Source organism: Myotis yumanensis, unplaced genomic scaffold (genome assembly GCF_028538775.1).
Source record: "Myotis yumanensis isolate MYYU_CA2020_CCGP unplaced genomic scaffold, mMyoYum1.0.hap1 SCAF_12, whole genome shotgun sequence".
NCBI lineage: Eukaryota > Metazoa > Chordata > Mammalia > Chiroptera > Vespertilionidae > Myotis > Myotis yumanensis.
This window is the reverse complement of record NW_027223763.1, coordinates 49,839,566-49,860,085: the sequence shown is the minus strand read 5'-3', so window position 1 is coordinate 49,860,085 and position 20,520 is coordinate 49,839,566. Positions and strand designations below refer to the sequence as shown.

Below are 20,520 nucleotides of genomic sequence, written 5' to 3'. Positions count from 1 at the left end.
TATTTTAGTGTTGATGCTTCTTCTCAATTTCTCTCTAGAAGAACTAAACAAAAGTACCTTAATAAAAGCAAACTGACAAGGATCACATTGTTCTCATTTCAAACATACATAAAAGAACTAAAAGGTTGTGAAATATGCCAGGCGGTTGTTACTAATCCTCTAACCTCCAGAGAAAAGGCGTGCATTTAGAATTACATTAGAAATATAAGAGCTAGCAACATTTTTTTTAAAATACTAGAAGGACTTCAACTGATTTCATGCTACACACACACACTAAAAATGCAGTTAGTGTAATGCAAAGCAATGAACATTACAACTGAGGTGCCCTGCAGTAAGTGGAAAAGCTTTAACAGCCTTTCTGGTCATAGAACTAGTAAGGACTGTCGGATGCAGTGACACCAAGTGTCTCTCTCCAGAGCCCCGTACGTCTGTGCTTGGCACTGTTTTGCTAAGGCTGTAGACAGCTGTACTTGGTTATACAACCACTAGTTAGGTGAGACTACAAAAAGCAGCTGTATTGGACATCACACAAGACTGTATATTCTCTCCCTGTGGCAACCAATGAGCAATCTTGCTGACAGGCAAACATGTACAAAACGAATGATCCTGTTTAGATTAATTCCTCTTAATGCCTTACACAGGCCTACTTTCCTGGCATATCGTAGACACAGCAGGTCAGTGTCATTCAAAACCAAGAAATATAAAATGCAAGCTTATTACCGGATAAAATATCTGACTCAAATGGCAGAGAATGTAAAGTGCTCAGTCTGTGAAAAATAAAGCTGGCGGGCTCTTCCCCAGCTCAGAGTTCAGCCATGAGGCACTGGAAATGCAGCTCTTTACTCTACCCTGTAACCCTATATATCCACATTCCTTGCCATGAAACTCTCAAATGCCCTGCAATCCCTGGCTGTGGGATTTGGCCCACAGATGTTAACCAACATCCCAGACAGGGCTGCAATGCACTTACTCAGCTGGGCTCGCTTGCTTTCTACCTCTGCCACTGACCTGAGAAGACCTTACCTGGGTTACCCACGAGGTCCAGTGGGCTGACAGGAGACACGTGGAGCAGATATGAGAGCCAGCCCAGCCCCGTCAACACAGCTGCCAGCCAAGCCCAGCCTGGCACAGCCAACCTACAGACTCATAAGCAAAAGAAGCGCTTCTCCCAGAGGCCACTGAGAGCTGGCAGCTGTTATGGGGCATCACTGGGGACAGTGTGACCTTGGGCAATCCCTTTCCCGCTGCCCATCCCGACTCGTCCTCTATGAAGCAAGGGAGGGGCTAGGGCAGCAGTTCTCAACCTGTGGGTCCCGACCCCTTTGGGGGTTGAACGACCCTTTCACAGGGGTTGCCTAAGACCATCGGAAAACACATATGTAATTACAACTGTTTTTGTGATTAATCACTATGCTTTAATTATGTTCAATTTGTAACAATGAAATTGGGGGTCACCACAACATGAGGAACTGTATTAAAGGGTCGCGGCATTAGGAAGGTTGAGGACCACTGGGCTAGATGATCCCTACAGCCTCTTCTAACGGAAACTGGGGACCAAGAAAACCGGGATGGAAAGAGCCGAGACTCCAGGTGCTCGGATCTCTTCCAGGCCTGGAGGAAGGAGTGAGGAAACCCCAGCTGGCCTGTGGGCAGGCGGAAAAGCCTTGTCCCCGGTGACTGCCTCTGATGCCGGCACCGTGTCCATGACAGCCAGCTCCCAAACAAACCAGTTTTCCTATTGGTTGAAACCCAGGTGAATAAGCAAGTCAGGAGACAGAACTGGAGAAGATGGAAATCTTTATTTTTAAACACTAGTACATTTTCAGGCTGTTTTAAAAAGGGAAAATCATATTAATTCAAAACTATGCATAGAAGCATATTTATTTAAACTCTAATTTTACAAACACATAATGAAAGAAACCTCTTATAAATAACTACTTAGAATATGTATTATGAAAAAAAGCGTTTAAAAATAACAGCCCCAGGTCTCCCTCTTTAAATATATAAAATTTCCATACAATTCATAAAATTTCCATACAATTCATAAAAATTCTTTCTCAAGAGCCAAAAATTTCACAAAGGCCAACAACTCAGTTCTCAGTAGACACAATCAAAAGTGATAGGGATATAAAAAAATGTAAAAGTTCTGTACAAGGGAAATACAGGTAGCACACGGGTAAATTTCATCACCATCCATGCCATTTGTGGTTTAAAAATATTTTATAAAAACTGCCATTTAAAACAACTAAGTGAGAATCCTTCCCTGACTGTGGAAAATATAGAAATGACCACCCTGCCTTCCCGGTGGGAGCCTCCCACCTGCCAGGGGAGGGGAGTTTCCCTGTGTTTCCTGCCTCGAGGCCTAAGCCACACCTGGGGACCCACGGCCTCTGGCAGTGGCTTTTTTGGTGGGTGACTCACTATTATTTCCTTCCACTTAGAAAAATCCTTTGGGATCATAAAAGACAACTGCGTACATGTGAAAGCAAGACTAGGGGGTGGCTCCAGGTTGTATCCAATTAACAATATGTGTATTCTGCGGTTTGGGTTACCAAGCTCTGGGAAGCCTAGTTTTCCACCGTTAGAGACACAGCCATCACCTACCGCAGTGGAACGCGTGGCACAGCCCATGGCTGCCCCTGCCTTTCCTCTTCCTGCCCACGCTGCTCTGGTGCTGCAGCAGTACACGCAGACTACTGTCTCTTCTGGCACTTCTTCTGGAAAGAGCTCCTCAAAAACGTGCGGTACACGGGGTCATCCACATATTCGTTCTTAAACCTGGAGCTCAGCACTCTTTGTCTCTTTTTCTCCCCTTGGATTATGTCTGCTCCATAAAATGTGTCTTCAAATCGCATATCAGAGGCTGTGGACTAAAATTAGCCGGTGTTACGTTGCAGAAGGGCACAGCATTTGACCATGGCAAGAGTGTACAAAGATTGATCCAGGGGTGCCAGGGACAAGTCACCAGCCCAGGGTGAAGGGCCCCACACAGGTGGCTCTGGAACCTTCCTACCCTCCCCTCTCCACCTCAACCCTCTTTCTTCAGGGTCTCCAACCCCAGGGACTTGCCCCAGCACCAGCAGGATTAAAGTCTCATTTAAATCTCTCTCACTCTCCATTTTCCCTCTGGTTCCTGCCCAACCAGATTTCTGAGAAATTGGTCAATAGTCATCTCTAATTCACCCCTATTCCACTCGAGGTCTCTGTCCCCACAACCTCCCTGAAATTGTCCTTGCTCAAATCCTAGTTCCTATGACACTTTTCTATCCTAAATTTATTTAACTATTCTGTCACCTATTGCTCAAAGCTCTCTTCTCTGTCATTTTATAAGCCCCTCCTCCTGACTCCCCTCCTCCTCCGAGTACTCACTGTTGATGGCACAGAGGTTCCCCTTTCTTAACTATTTGCTCAACTCTGATGCCCCTGGAATTTTACATTTGGCCAGCTTCTCTCTCCATATGTTCCCCAGGTCTTCACACCCACATTCATGGCCTCAATTCCTGCATCTATTTCCATGATGCTGACATTTCTCATCCATCCAGACCTCCTCCTGTGCTCAGGCCCGCGTGTCCAACTGCCCAGCAGGCATCTCAGAGTGTTTACCCCACAGGCACTTAGAAATCAACCTTTCCTGAATGAAACTCAAATTCTTCCTTCTCTATCCCTGTCCTGCCTATCTATATATATAAAAGCCTAAGCGACCGGCCGACTGGCTGATGGGCCAACTGGTAGCTATGATGTGCACTGGTCAACAGGGGACAGATGCTCAGCGCAGGAGTGGAAACCACAGGCATGGGAACATGGAACAGAATGATGAATCTCAGAGGGAAGGGGGTACAGGGGAGGGTGGGAAGAGATTAACCAAAGATCTTACATGCATACTAGAGGTCCAATGCACGGATTTATGCACCGGTGGAGTCCCTCAGCCTGACTGCGCCCTCTTGCAATCCGGGACTCCTCAGGCGACAGAGGAGAGCTGGTTTTGGCCTGATCCCTGCAACCAGGCCGAGGGGCCCCACCAGTGCATGGATCCGTGCACTGGACCTCTAATATTTCACAAATGGCACAACTATCCCCACCCATCTAGCTAGCTACAATGATCAGAAACCTAAAAGTCATTGTAAACTCCCCCTGCTCCCAGCCTGTCCAGTACCCCTCCTACACAAAGTCCTCCACCCTTTATTCTTTTTTTTTTTTAATATATATTTTATTGATTTTTCACAGAGAGGAAGGGAGAGAGATAGAGAGTTAGAAACACCGATGAGAGAGAAACATCGATCAGCTGCCTCCTGCACATCTCCCACTGGGGATGTGCCCGCAACCCAGGTACATGCCCTTGACCAGAATCGAACCCGGGACCCTTCAGTCTACAGGCCGACACTCCATCCACTGAGCCAAACCGGTTTCGGCCATCCTTTATTCTTAACGCCACTGACCCCATGGTGCAGGCCTCACACATCCTTTTCTGAAGCATTGCGACAAATGCAACACTTCAGGCTATCTTCTACAGAACCAGTAGGTGCAAGTTCTTTAAAAACTTTCAGACTAAGTGACACTCGTGCTTATAATCTTTCAATAAAGACAACATCCCAACGCCCTAGGCCCGTGGTTGGCAAACCGCAGCTTGCGAGCCACATGCGGCTCTTTGGCCCTTTGAGTGTGGCTCTTCCACAAAATACCACGTGCGGATGTGCACGTACAGTGTGATTGAAACTTCGTGGCCCATGTGCAAAAGCTGGTATTTTGTGGAAGAGCCGGTATTTTGTGGAAGAGCCACACTCAAGGGGCCAAAGAACTGCATGTGGCTCGCGAGCCACGGTTTGCCAAGCCGCAGTTTTCCAACCACTGCCCTAGGCTGTACCTATATAACCTGGCAGAATCCTATCCCAAGCTCTGGTCAGACTGACTTGTTTCAGGTCCCAGCCACACTATTGGCTCTTCGTGCAAGCCTGTCTTTAGACGCACTGTTTCCCTTGCATGGAACAGACTCCACCTTCTCTGCCACAGGCAAATCTGAAGCCCTCCTTCAGGGTCCCTGACACTTCCCACGGCAGTGCAGTGGAATGGGGGCAGTGGCAAGGACAGGGACAGGTGCGTTTCTCCCCATCAGGGGTTTCCCAAAACCCTTAAGGGTGAGGATATTAGGGACTGAGTATTGATTTTACACATTTTCTCAATACCAAGCAACATGCCCAGCTCTCGGCCACTGCTCAGTAAGTGTTAGCTGGGGGAATGAATGTGGGCTTTTCTGTTAGGATCAGGTAAATTCTACATTAGAAAGCACTGTTTTTGTTTCCTAACTCCCTACTATTCTGCCTCCTAAAATCATTCCCAAATGGTTTTCACTGAGTTGGATCATACAGAATAACCAACGTGTAGACTAGAGCATCTTACTATGTCATTGAGGCCTCCTTCCCAAGTTGGTGACAGAGGCACAGTCCGGCTTTTAGGGCTTGAAAACACAGTCAATCGTGAAGAAGAGACAAACAATGGAATAGTTACAATGAAGCTTGAAAACTAAAAAATGGCTCAAGTGCCCAGCTGGGCATGCTCCCTGCCAGCTGAGACGGCCCAGGGCAACAGGCTGCTTCCAAGGGTCCCCAGACACTACCTTGTTTCACCCAGGAAGCCTGGTGGTTGGTTAGGCACCCTCTGCCATTGGGAGAAAACATTTTTGCTTCATTCTTTCTGGGGACAGTACTTCCTCTGAGTAATCTTTCCCTTTTATAAATGCCCACGTTATCAAAGGAGAAAATAAAACATCGATAGTGTTGCCACTGTGTGAGAACAGCAAAACTCAGCCTCTCAAACACAATAATAAAACCGATTTACCAGTAGCTCTAGTTAATTATGCACTGTTGCTATGGTTATTCTGTGAGACAATAAAACGTAATGGGGCTGTTTCTGAAGTTAGTGGGAAAGAACCCAGCACCATCACTGAGGTGGACTGCTGATTCTTTTGAAAAATTTCTTTCTAAATCAGCAAGTGTCTGGGTGAGCACAATTCATTAAAACATGGAGGCCACCCAGGGAGGGCTGCTAACCCACCCCTCCTTAAAACACACAAAAGAGGTTTCTCTAGTCGTAAATATCTCCCTTCAATGAGTTTTCCAATTAGATTTGTTTCACCAACTGGAAAAAAAATAGCAGTCATAGACAAACTGCCCGAGGGCCAGAGGGCTGCATTTCAACCTAAGGGAAAAGCCGTTCCTCCAACAGGAGGCCTAAGTCTTTGACTCAATAAAAGCACTGGGAGCAAGCTGGACCCTGAGCCTTTGTTTCTGAAGATATTTTCTACGAGGCTCAACTGTGTGACATAACAGGATACATTCAGATTATATATGTGACATATATTTTTCACCGCCGTTTCTTAACATTTTTTCCTCTGATAATTTAAAAAAGAAAAAGTTTGAATTTGGTCTAATTGTTCAGAGAAATGGACCTTAGAAAACTCAGGAACTGGGTTCAAATAAAAGCACATGAGAGGGTATCCTGGTACTAGAGCCAAATCTACTGTGGAACAAAGAGATTGTGGCCAGAGAAGAAAGCAGACCGATTTCTTTTAATACGAATAAGAAACAGTATGTGAAATCTGTAAGACCAGGCACATAGAATGCTTAACCACACATGGATTAGAGTCAAAGACCTGAGAGACTTCCAGAGGGCTACTCACTCCATTTCCCATCCTCAAAATCTCTAGGCGGTCAAAAAAATGTGTGTGTGTGTGTGTGTGTGTGTGTGTGTGTGTGTAATTTAAAAACAAAGGAAAGGGGAGGAGAAGGGAGGGTGGAGAAGGGACAGGAGGGAGACTCTATGGAAGATACTCTGTGAGACCCAAGCATGTTTCCCGCTGGAGAGGATAAGGGAACTACAGGGCAGATCCCTGAGTGCCATTTGCCAGCACTTACAAAACGAGCTTTCACTCTCTTGGGTAACTCTTCGTCTAGAGTGTAGATGTCCTCTCTCTTCATTGCTATCTGGGATCCATCTTCAAATTCAACCTAATGAAAAGTAAGACATCATGATATATATTAAAAAACAAATAAGCACTGACCACTTTTTTCAGGGTTCCATTGAACAAGCTAAAAAGAAAAAAAGGATAAAGCAGATAAAGGAAACTAGCCAACAGCCAAGGAAGGAAGTTTGATAAGTTTCCCTTATCCAACTAAGAATCAAACAAGCTAAAAATTCTTGAAAATGACTGTCTTGGAATATGTGATGTAAAAACTTTATCCACCACAGCAAAAACAAAGAACAGTAGCTGCCGCTCAAGTAATTGCTCAGAAACTGAGACCGTAGCCAATTTAGGACGGGCTGGGCCTGTCAGTACTATCTGATTCTTTAAGAGGTTCTGACAATATAAGAGGGAGGGCTGTTTCTCCATGAGAAAGAAATGATGATATAATAATCCTCCTAGATAAAATAATTTCTCAAGTTCTTACAAAGCTTTTATGTTCTGAACTCACTTTTGTCAAATCCAACCAAACAGCCAAAAAAACCCCAGGTTCTCACCCTCAAAACAATTAAATCGCACTAATGTGTAAAAACAACTTTTTTCAAGCTAATCATTTGGGAACAATAATTTCAAAACCAGTTTTTTTCCCCAGCATTTCAGCAGATTTTGTTAGAGAAAAGGGCATAAGTGACACGGGTTTACAGAAACCTAGAGCATCTGGGGGAAGTTCATCAGATGCCCTATTTGCAGGGATTGTTCTTGGTTCGTGTTTAATCCCAAGTTCACTCTTTTAGGGGAAAACAACAAAAAAGATGCAAACAGGGTGGAATACCTAATGTGTTCTAACTCTGAAGCACTCAGGATATTTTTGAAGTCCCTAACTTGTGTTTGTCTGAATGTTTTACTTTTAAGAAATAAAAAATGCTTGCACTTCCAGTTAAAGCTAAGTTAAACCATGGAGCTGAGCTATGTTTATAAAAAACATGCCGGAGTTTAAGAAAACATTATAATAAATTACACAATTAACCCTGTTACCATGTCCTGCTCACATCTGACTAAGCTGAGCGGGGTGAAATTAGGCCTCCCTCGCAGGAGAGCTCTGCTGACTCCAGGAAGCCTGAGGTGGGAGGCTCCTCTTCCAGGCCTTGTTTTAGCACAATGGTTTCTTTAATATTTAATTAGGCCAAGGTGTCATCTCATTTACACAATCTGATAGCATAGCTAGAACCACCTGTGCCTACCTTTCTTCTGTTTTAGATAATTTGAAAATTGTTACAAGGGGGAAAGGCAATTATAAAACAAAAGGGGAGTGTGCTACGGTGACTGGTTATCCTGGCTGCTGGGGACTGAGGGGTCTCCAGGGATGCAGGACTCTCAGGGCTAAAATGAGGGGCTGCCCCTGCACTCTGGGGTGGTTGTGAACCATGATTAGGACAGAGCTGAGAGCAGATTCTGGCCCCTCCCTTGACCAGATATGTGCTCTTAGACAAATTATTAAATTCAATGATCCCTTTTGGCCTCATTTGTAAAATAAGAGTCAAAAACACCTACCTTATAGGGCCTACTGTAAGGGTCCAAAAATGCATATACTTAGGATATTTATCTCTGTGCAGTAGGTATTTTAGTTATGTCTATTTTTATAAATGTCTTCGCTTATTCAATGGTGAGGTTGAATAGACACAAAACACAAACTTGAGATCAGTTTGTGATCTCAAAAGGCCACTTGATTTAATGAGGAATTTTAAACTGCTTGTACTTGAGAGCTAATTTTAATAATAGTCTTAACTTTTTCATTAAGTCTATGAATGTGCCCACAGTTCCGTTGATAGGCCATCATAAATTCACCTGAAGTTCACACACTGATTACTAATTAGCCTGAATTTCAACATGTCCTCATTATACTTTTCATGGAGCAAACAGCTTTGCTACATGTGAGATGCTTTGCTTTCGAATTTATTGTCTAATTAAATGTAATTATTTTCTTTTGAATGATGTAATATTCAATAATGCCTCTTTTCGAGGAACCACCAGTATTATCAGCCTATCTTGTGATTTTTGTCCAGTTTTGAACATCCTAATGCAAAGATACTCCAGCACTTACCCTATTATAAACTAGAGGCCCAAATTCGTGCACCAGTGGGGTCCCTCAGCCTGGCCTGCAGGATCAGGCCGAATCCAGCTCTTCAACATCCCCCGAGGGGTCCCAGATTGCAAGAGAGCACAGACCGGGCCGAGGGACCCAACCAGTACACCATTGGGGCTGGAGAGGGATGCAAGAGGTTGGCCAGCCAGGGAGGGGCCACGGGAGGGCTCCAGGGTGTGCCCAGCCAGTCTTGCTCAGTCCTGATCAGCAGACCCCAGCAGCAAGCTAACCTACTGGTAGGAGCGACCCCTGGTGGTCAGTGCACATCATAGCAATTGGTTGACTGGTTGACTGTCTGCCCCCAGGTGGTCATAGTGAGCAGTTGAGCTGCCTTAGCATATCATTAGCATATTAAGCTTTGATTGGTTGAATGGCCAAGCGGACACTTAGCATATTAGGCTTTTATTATATAGGATGACCTGAACCCGTAAGTTAACATTGCCACCAAAGCAAAGGGGAAAATAGCCTACACACACACACACACACACACACACACACACACACATACACACACACACTATATGTACATGTCCTCTCCTCCCCACTCCCCTTGCACTTTTCTAGACTTCAAAAAATGTTCTTCCCTAAGTTTTCCAAACTTTTCTGAATACTTTTAATGACAGTGGGCTCATCCCTGGCGCACTGTATTGCCATGTACTCTTCCATTTAAGGCCCTTATTGATCTTTGAACAACTTCTCTGCTGAAATTGGTAGTCTTAGCATACTCAAACTGTTATTTTAATTAAATCTTTATTATTGAAAGTATTACATATGCCCCCCTGTTTTCCTCATTGACCCCTCCTGGCCCACCCCTGCCCCACCCTATTGTCTGTGTCCACAGGTTATAATTAAATGCATCTTTGCTGGATCTCTTTCCACCCAACTTAACAGGCCTGATCCTTCTTGCTTTTTCTCCTTTTACTTCAATCTTCCTGTTTTCACTCTATTGCTTAGCCTGGGAATGTTGATTCCACCTCCGTGTTACTGAAAGAACTGCAGTGTATTGGTTTCAATAAATTTACTCCCTTTTAACGTCTTTCTGAAGGAATATAAAGGCATGTGTGCTATCCATGTTATTTTCCTTGTTAGAGCTTAACTCATTCTCACTTTTGATAGGGATGAAATTCATTTTCTAATTGTATACATACTCTAATAATGTAGCGTGCCCTTGTGAGCAAAATATCCAACTGATAGCTGTACTCTGCATTAGACAGCACTCCTTTAAGGTTGGATGTACAACTGGCCACATCTGTGTCAAAGCATCATTGGTTTATGTTTGCTGAGGTGCGCCATGGGCATCTCAGGCAAAAGCCACAAATCCAGGGGCTGCTGGTGGTGAACAGCCATCACTGTGTTGGCTCTGGTGAGATAAACCAGCCAATGAGGCTCTCCCCATATCATGAAAACACAGGAAAGCTGCCGAGCATCCAGCTGCCTACCCTTCCAGCCTAACAACATTCCTTACCATTCACCAAATGATATTAGGGTTTCCCAGTGGCAAACATGGTAATAAAACTCTAGTGCCAGAGTCACCAGACATCAAGTCCTTGCCTCCTTTACAACATAAGAGGTACCCCATATTGATACGATTTACTGATCACAGCACAATGGATATACCATCTGCCCTCTGGCTTCTCCTGTCCATCTCAGCAAGCATCAAACACTGCTCAGCACTCACCTGGTACATGTGGGCCACATTCAATCCGAGATATTTTGCCCCATAGAGTTTGCCATCAGGCCACTTGACTTCAACAACTTCTCCCTCGGCAGGAGGGCCCAGCTTCACACAGTCTCGGCTCTGCGGAGTAAACAGAGACAGGCTTTTCAAGACAAGTGTCTAAGAGACTGCAGTTAGAACTCAGCAAATGATGAACTCCTGGCAATTAAAAGGAGTTATTGCTTCTGTGTTTTATGGATTATGATCCTGCATGGGTGTTCAGGGGAAGAGATATGAGCCAAAGGAGTAGTTAAAGATTCAGCCTACATCATAAAGTTGCAAAGGAACCACCATAATCCAAGCAGGAAAAAACAGCAGCATTTACATTTGTTATTTGACAAAGAATTGTTCAGAGGGTGAGTAAAATATACATAAAAATGCTTTAACTGAGGAAAAGACCAGCTAATGATTTATAACACCTGACATTTATGTAGCATTTTGCAGTTAACAAAATGCTTTAACATACATCTCATTCCATTCTCATGATTGCTCCATGAAGTAGGCAGAGGTTATTAATTACCCCATTTTACTGACAAGGAACCGGAGCTTCTGAGGAAGCTCCGTTAGGGAGGAGTGGAGCTGACAGAACAAGAGCTGAGGACACCCAGGTAAAAGGGGGGAGGGGGGAGAGAAGGAAGATAGGAGTAGAATGAGATGCCAACTAGGAGGCCTTGAGGAAGAAGCAAGGAAAAGGAACACAGGGAGCGATTGCAACACAGCAGGTGAGCCTGGGGGCATGCCTCCTGTGAAGACCCCAGGACCTCCCCCAATAGGTATTCTTCTACCAGCATCTCCCAATAAGTGACTAGCCCATTTCTTTCCACAGGTAATCATGGTGACAGCCATACCTGTCTTCTCACTTCAGGTATTCTATTCAACACTGCCTCCTCCTCAGAGTAAACTGAATTCATCCTGGAAAATGCTTCTTTTGGGGACGGGGGAGGGGTACAGGTAAAACAACAAAATGCTTTCATAGACATAGTTGCAAACTCTTAAATTTATGTGTTCAGTATAGAACAATACAGTTTTAATACAAAGGAATTAAATGCTTAACTACTTTGATAAGTTTTTTGCACATTGAGCAATTCACGTTTTGCTAATACTGGTGTTTCACTCATGAGGCAAATCCGACTGATTGAAATGCACACTTGACCAATCAAGCTATAAATGCAGGTGGGGCATGATTCTGTGGTACGATGAGAGGCACACACAGGAAATATTTAGTTGTTTATGTTAAGAAATCCACCATGTGTTACTTTTCATTATTAATAGAAATTCTACATTATAATGGAGTGGCCATTTTATTGTTGGGGTCAGAGTATACATGAAAAGCTCAGCTATTCATTTTTCCCTCCATAGGCTATGCTTCCATTTAGAGTTATGGACAAAGAAAACGACTGCTTAGAGCAGCCGTGGGCAAACTACAGCCTGAGGGCCGGATCCGGCCCATTTGAAATGAATAAAACTAAAAAAAAAAAAAAGACCGTAACTAAAAAAAAAAAAAAGACCGTACCCTTTTATGTAATGATGTTTACTTTGAATTTATATTAGTTCACACAAACACTCCATCCATGCTTTTGTTCCGGCCCTCTGATCCAGTTTAAGAACCCATTGTGGCCCTCGAGTCAAAAAGTTTGCCCAACCCTGGCTTAGAGGCTTGGCAGAATTGACCATCTGTATCGAACTTAGGCCAATAAAAATTAGTTTATTCTTGGCCTTCATAATATTTGACTTCGGGCATGCAGAATTGAAAGGGCAGGCTGTAGAAATGTATTCCATCTACATCCCTGGGTTTATCACCTTGCTTTCCATTTCCCTTCCAAACACGTATGTGGTACAGTGGGGCTTTGACTTACGAGGTGCGCAATGGGCATCTCAGGCAAAAGCCACAAATTCAGGGGCTAATTCATTCTGTGACGGAGCTCGTAACTCAAATTACTCGTATGTCAAATCACTGTGACGTTCGCTGCGCCAACTAGCGGTGGGGTATCTGAAGCTGGCTAGTAATCTGAATTTTAGCTCGAAACTCAAAGCAAAAAATCGGCCGAGAGACGGCTCGTATCTCGAAAAACTCCTTAGTCTGGACACTCGTAAGTCAAGGCCCCACTGTACTAAGAACACTAGAAGGTGTAACTTCTAAATACATGCTGTCCAGTCTCTTGGGTTAGGGAGCCACATCAGTTCTGGACTAACTCTGAGCTGAAACCTGGATGCTGTGGTGATGCTTTGGAACAAAAGTATGTTTCTTCCCTCTCCTCAAATTTCCTTTCACGTGCAGGAAGCTCCACTAGGGTAAGTCTCCTGGCCTTTTTTTCTACTCCCTCATTCTCTTCTAAGAGAATAAAGAGTGACTTAATTTTATGTTGAGTTCTGAAGGAGAGTGTAGTTTCCAACTATGCTCCATGGTGCCTTGGCTGCCACAGCAAACTCGCAGGGGCTCTGTGGGATATTTTCAGAAGCATAGCAACAGTTACTACTGTTAACTTGTTGAGATGGAACTTTATCGATTGAACCTTTTGGTATTCCTTTTGGCCTGGGGGTACTGTAAAAAATGTGCTGAGAGTGCCTGGCCGGTGTGGTTCAATGGTTGAGTGTCAGACCATACACCAAGAGGTCACCGCTTCGATTCCCAGTCAGAGCACATACCTGGTAGTTTATTGATGCTGATATTTCTCTCTCCCTTTCTCTTCCTCTGTCTTAAAAAAATCAAATAAAAACATTTTTTTTTTCAATGTGCCAAAATATCTGGGGGCTGTGAGCCAGGGCACTTAGGTAACTCCGTCTTAACCACTCACTTTCCCTTTCTCTTTGGAGCCACCCTGTATTCAGAGAACTCATTCTGCTCTGCTACTTCTCCCAAGAGGAGCTGGTGGTATCCCTAGGAGCTCTGTCTAATCATAGGTCCAATATTAGGAAACCTCTTTGCCTACAGTTATAAGCCACACTCTACAATATCTGCTTTATTTTTAATAAAGATTTTTTAAATCTCCAAATCCTGACTTGTCTCTGTATATTGCTTTTCCTCGAGGAGGATAAGTTCTATTTATTGGAGCCTTCTTCACTCCCAACAGAGATTAAGTCAAGGCCTCAGGGAATTATGGGGGCTACACTCCCCGTTTACTCATCCACCAAAAACCACCACCAAGCAGGAGAGTTAGGACCTTAGTTTTACAGTCTTAACCTTCAACAGAAGTGTTCTAGCCTTTAAAATAACTCTCCCAAACAAACCCTGACCTGCAATTTTAGGAACCATGTCACCATGGTGTGGCAATGGCCACAGAAATATGGGCTAAGCAAAGTATAAAGTTTACTTGAAGTATTTATCATAAAACCATAGCTTTATTAATGAATGAAATGTATGCAACATTATCAAGTGAGAAACAGTTATTTTTTAAAAGGGTGTTTAACAGCTACATGCCTGAGATACAGTTTGATATCTTTCTTACTATTTGTCAATCAACCCTTTAATCAGAACAAACCCTAATTTGGACCCTGAAAGGGCCTGGCCTCTAAGACCTCCTGACTCAGCCACAGCTTAGCTTCGCTCTGTATCAGCCACAAAGATCAAGTTCAATTCATACTCTTCCATGTCAAAATCTAGGGAAGAGACTTCAGCTTGCTTCCTCAACCTTCTAGCTTTTAGAACTCTGTTTTTCTTTATTCCTAGTAGAAAAAATAAAGGAAAAGAAACACAAACCAACAATATAATATAACATTTTTCTGCACCACCAGGAGGCACTATTCAATGTCATGAGGGCCACTTCTCACCCTTTGCCAGGCCCTTTAGCTGGAAGTGGATATATTTGATTTGCAAATGCATTTGTTTAGTGAGTATTATTCAGTATTTAAATCCCAGCTACTTTCCAAATAGATTTAAGGCACTCATAGTAATAGGCAAAGAGTTACTTCTATAACATCTAGTTTCCTCCATAGAGAAATGGCTTCAATTCATCAGGTGTCTCAAAGTTTGAGTAAGCCAGAGACTTTCTATGACTACATGGAGTATAAAGCATTTAAACAGAAATGGAATCAGGAACATTTGAGCTGATGAGGAGGAGTTGAAAGGTTTGATATTTAGTTTTCCTGATCCCTCCAAAGCAGAAGCTACTGTCACAATCACTAATCTAATATCTATTTACTGACCACTGACTGTGTGAGCCACTAGAGGGATCAACAGTGTCCAGCTCCCCAACCCACAGACAGACAGGGAGCATCCTGTCTGCACGCCGAGGCCTGACACACTGAGCTCCACAGCTCTGTGGGGTGGGCCTCAGGGGCCCTGAGAGGCTGAAATAGGCACGGAGCACGTCAGCTTTGGCCCCCATGATTACTTCAACCAGAACACAACTTTTGATTTATAGATTTTCTGAGTAAGTTTTCATGTGGGAGGAAAAAATGTTCTGTTAAAAATAAAAGGTATGAAAAATAAAATGTCTAAACATGAGAGGATTTAGTTTGTGGAAAACCACAGCTTGACCCTGTTTTAAAGGTCTTTCTGCTGGCTCCCATGTCCCTGGCTGTGCCCAAGGAATCAGACAAGCGCAAGCTTCTTAAAGCGTGGTCCCAACCTCTGGAACACACATGAAAATTGAGACTCCAGCCCCCTCTCTAACAGTCCTAAGTGACCTGGGCGAGTTTTTAAAAGGATTCTGGAATCTGAGATGTTATATTATAGGAGGTACATGCTAATGCAGCTGGTAATGTGCTGCTGGAGCAAGTACACACCTCTGCTGGAAAATTACATGCATTAAAAACATCGACTGATGCATTTTTCTCAGTTGCTGTCTAGACTCTCAGAAGCAGTTTGCCCTCACCTGACAAAAATCGCTGTTTACCATTTGCAGTGTTGCCTCCAGAGATAGATAAACGTCCCTAAAAATCTGCCAGAGTCCTGTCCACGGGGACACAGGTGTCTAGAGCTGCCACTAAGCCAGTATCTAGAATACTAAATAGATGATGTGAAAATAATAATCACAGTCAAGGGAAGACTTTTGGCTTTGATTAAAGGACTATGATTAAAGGGCTGAGATGGGTCACTGATCCAGGCAAGAGGACCGTTCATATATTCCTGCCAATGTCAAGCCAAACTCCTATATTGCTCCACCTACTACAGAGAAAAGCCACTGCCAGTCTGATTATCTGAATTCTGAAGTTGTGTTCTTGTAACTATTACTGGGCACAAACTTCTACAAGCTGCTGTCCTTGACGGTTATCTGTCTCACACCCTTCTCCCCACCCATGCCCACCTCTCCTCCTATCAAGTATGAACCACGAAGCAGGCAGCCCTATCAGTGCAGCTGCACCAGGTGAAGACACGGTGTGTGAATTCCTAGCAGCTAATCCACATATAGTTTGGAGCCTGTGATGCCCGCCCCCGCCCCGCCCCTTAGGAAAAATGCTTAAGTGATCAGGAGCAAACTGGTGCCGGCAGCTGCTGGCATTTTGGGATAATCGCCTGCTCATTACTGGGCTCTGGCAGGGTGAACAAGACTGACTGACAGCCAGGTACCAATCAGGCTGGCTATCTGTCATTTGTTTGGCTGCCCAGCACCTGAGTCCCTTTCTCCCCTTCAGAGTCTAAGTGGGAGCAGAGCTGGCCTGGCATTACTGATGCTGGAAAACACCAGATACTCCTTTGCCCTGCTTCCCTGGCAGCAAACACTGACAGGGGCCTGGCCAGTTGGCTCCCCTGCCCAGGATGTCCAACTTTTGACCAGGGATGCAGAGAAACAGAAGAGGAGAGGACACTCTCAGAAGGCAGCAGTAGCAGCCAAGGGCAGAGTCCAGGTTCAGGCTGACCACACAGGGGCAGGTGGCTGTGTCCTCCCTGGGCTGGTTCTGTGGCCGTGTCCTTCCTGGACTGGTTCTGTGGCCATGTCCTCCCTGGACTGGTTCTGTGGCCGTGTCCTCCCTGGGCTGGTTCTGTGGCCGTGTGCTTCCTGGACTGGTTCTGTGGTCGTGTGCTTCCTGGACTGGTTCTGTGGCCGTGTGCTTCCTGGGATGGTTCTGTGGCCGTGTCCATCCTAGACTGGTTCTGTGGCCGTGTCCATCCTAGACTGGTTCTGTGGCCGTGTCCTCCCTGGGCTGATTCTGTGGCCATGTGCTTCCTGGACTGGTTCTGTGGCCGTGTGCTTCCTGGGATGGTTCTGTGGCCGTGTCCATCCTAGACTGGTTCTGTGGCCGTGTCCTCCCTGGGCTGATTCTGTGGCCATGTGCTTCCTGGACTGGTTCTGTGGTCGTGTGCTTCCTGGGATGGTTCTGTGGCCATGTCCATCCTCGACCGATTCCTGGACTGGTTCTGTGGCCGTGTCCTCCCTGGGATGGTTCTGTGGCCGTGTCCATCCTCGACTGATTCCTGGACTGGTTCTGTGGCCGTGTCCTCCCTGGGCTGGTTCTGTGGCCGTGCCCATCCGGGACTGGTTCTGTGGCCGTGTCCTCCCTGGGCTGGTTCTGTGGCCATGTCCTTTCTGGGCTGATTCTGTGGCAGTGTGCTTCCTGGACTGGTTCTGCGGCCGTGTGCTTCCTGGGCTGGTTCTGTGGCCGTGTCCATTCTGGACTGGTTCTGTGGCCGTGTCTGCCCTGGACTGGTTCTGTGGCCGTGTCCTTTCTGGGCTGGTTCTGTGACCATGTCCTTCCTGGTTCTGTGGCCGTGTGCTTCCTGGACTGGTTTTAGAAGATTGTATGTTTCTATGGATTGATCCATTTTGTCCAGTTTGTCCAATTTATTGACATGTAGTTGTTCATAATATTTTCTTACAATCCTTTTGGTGTCCATTACTTCTCCTCTTTCATTTCTCACTTTATTTATCTGTGTCCTCTCTCTTTTTTTCTTGATGAATTTGTAACACGTTGTAAACCTTGTTGTTGTTTTTCAAAGAATGAGTTCTTGGTTTCATTGATCTTTTATATTGGGCTTTTTTTTAAGACTCTATTTCATTTATTTCTGTCTGATCTTTATTATTTCCATTCTTTCACTCACTTTAGACTTCATTTGTTGTTCTTTTTTTCTAGTTCTTTTAGTGTAAACTTAGATGACTTGAGATTTTTCTTATTTCTTTACCAACAGAGAAAATTCTGATTCAGTCGGTCCAAGGTGGGGTTCCAGGCTAGATGCCCTCCCAAGCAAACTGACGCTCAGCCAGATGGAGAATCACTGTGCGGCCATCTCCCAGAATATACACTCCATATTCTACATATAAAGAAAAAACTAATTCCATGCTGCTTCCTCTATCGCTTCTCTATAGTGTGAGCCTTTTAACAACCTGAAAGAAAATTTGGAATGCTTCTGCACTGAGGTATCTTATCTAACTGGGTTCTGTGCTAGGTATGAAACAGTCACTTCAGCCTGCATGATAAAGGATTCAAGCCAATCCACTTCCATACTGATCCTCATAATTCTGGGAAAATTCCAAGTCTAATGTCCTTTTTATTTTCTTCTTCTTCTTCTTTTTTTTTTAATGGAAACACACACACCCCTTCTATACTCTGAGATACTCCAGTTGTCTCCGTTAAGCTGGACAGCTAATTCTTTTCCACCAGTCCCACTTTGCCAGCATCCTGACACACCTGTCTTCTGGGAGACAGTGTCTTCGCAGAAAGAACAGCACTGACATTTGGTGGATTCCTGAGGATCACTGGTTTATTAGTATATCCTTTCCCTCTGCCATAAGCTGAGAGTGAACACATGCCTGATAAAGCACTGAGGTTGAGATGGAGGTTGTTTTCTGAAAGTTACTACATCAAGCCTCAGAAGGAATATTTCTAACAGAAGTTAATTCCTTATGCTATTAGAAACAGGTGAGATTCTGGCATGCAAAAGCTTTAAAAGGCATAGAAAGTATAAAGTTAGGTAGTTTCTTTGGAAATTAACTTTCTGGTTCTTTGAAGTGATGAAGCATGGAGAAGTCGATAACCAGAGTCAGGGGTGACATTGGGGAGCTGATCTAAACACAAGGGCATGTGAGGGAGGGACGCAGGGCGGCAGTCAGCATGTGTGGGCAAACAGGACAAGGCAGAAGGCTCTAAAAGCCAACAAAGGGTTCTCTGCATTCTAGGAATTGGAGAGTATGAACAGAACAAAAAGCATCATTTATTCACCAACTGAGGCCCTTGCCCCTCCTTTCCTCTCTCCCTCTTTTCTCCCTCACTCTGGCATACACTGACTGCCTCCTCTGTGTCTAGCACTGAGCTCAGCATTGGGAAAACGAGACTAAAATGGTCCTTTTGAGGTCCTTTCTCCCAAAGACTTCAGAGTCCAGCAGGAGACTCAAACATACACATGAATATCTACAATATGAAGCACTATATCACCCTCCATGTAAACTGAATTAATCACAGTCCCCATTTAAAACTCGCCTGCACTCACCTGGCTAGGTAAGCTGTGGTGCGAGTAGGGAGGCAGTGCTTAAAGACAGGTGCCTCAGGGAGCAGCGAGCTGGGAGCTCCAGCAATATTTTGCAGATCACTAGTTGGAGCCTCTAGCATCAGCAATTCCATGTTGTTGGTCAGGCTATCGCACTGACCGTATTGAGTGGTGTGGCCAAGCCACGGGGCCAGCGCTGTGGCCCAACCTCTGTCTCAGCCTCTCAAGAGAGTTCTGGATGATCCCACCAACAGTCCCGATGCCCCATCACACCAGGGGCCAAAACACAGTTTTTCAACTTCAATTCCTAAAAGCCCTTGATATACAAACTACTTGAAGAGGAGGTTTATATATTTAAAGCTTTCTGATACTTCTTTTAGATGGTCTTTTAATAACCTCTCCTTTGGTAAAGGCATAGAAGATGTATAATTTCCAAGTGTTACTAGGAGTCTTGTGCTCAGGGACTAGTCCCTCTGACCAAGGTGCTGACTATAAGTTACTGGCCACCACCACCACCAAAAATAACCACAGTCACAAACACCACCTGTGTGTTTATTATGTGCTGGGCACCATCCTAACTGCTATATACATCGTATTTCAACAATTCCAATAATAATCCCAGCATTTACCTCAAAGTCATGGATAAGATAACTGGTGTCAACTCCCATGCCCGGGGTTGTATGGTTGTCTGCTACACATCCAACTCTTCCCAGCATGGAAAGACAGCAAGCCCATAGTTAAGGACTGCCCTGGGTGGCTGCATCCTCCTCCCATTTATCCTGCACACACTAATGCATAAGGACCCTAGGATGCACACTCCACACACCCAAATAAGGGTATAAGATTTCCATCTGCAGAAGACAGATCTTTCCCCTATTTATAGCTGTTGGAAGAGGCTAAATGCATTAGGGAAATATAAATATTTATTGTGTCAATAAAAACTTATGTTGCAAAATGGAGAAAGACAGGATTGAGGTGAATATCTGTAGTGGTTTCTTTAAATAAAGGTCAGTTCCAAAATCTGAAAAAAGAAAGATGACAGGATAAAGGTAAAGGTAAGCCTTGTGGGGAAAGATGACTGCCCTGTGCTCACATGCCACACAGTGGGGCAGCGGGGGGTGGGGGGGTGGGGGGGGCGGGAATGCTTTGAGATCAGAACACAGCACCAGTCAGCACTGGCCTTCCCTCTGCAAGTTCCCATTCTGTGCAGTGTATGTTTCACCCCTAGAGCACACGCTGGACTCACACAGGACAGTCATGTTGAAGCAGCATAGGCAAGTGCTTCCAATGTCCCAAGTCACACTGCCTGGGGTCAAAAGCTACTAGTAGTTTACCTCTCTATG

At 44.7% G+C, this 20,520-nt stretch overlaps 1 protein-coding gene across 3 annotated transcripts in view; it reads right to left on the bottom strand.

Moving 5' to 3' along the window:
* Positions 1-1,780: 1,780 nt before the first annotated feature.
* KDM4C (lysine demethylase 4C) overlaps positions 1,781-20,520 on the bottom strand; it is a 333,028-nt gene continuing 314,288 nt past the window's right edge. For 2 of the 3 annotated variants that reach the window (XM_070431644.1, XM_070431647.1), the window contains 3 exons: positions 10,777-10,896; positions 6,909-7,001; positions 1,781-2,870 (listed from right to left, as the gene is read on the bottom strand). In XM_070431644.1, coding sequence (XP_070287745.1) covers positions 2,694-2,870; positions 6,909-7,001; positions 10,777-10,896 — 390 coding nt within the window. In that variant the 3' untranslated portion in view covers positions 1,781-2,693. The remainder of the gene's footprint in view (positions 2,871-6,908; positions 7,002-10,776; positions 10,897-20,520) is intronic. The other variant, XM_070431646.1, reaches the window with a different exon arrangement.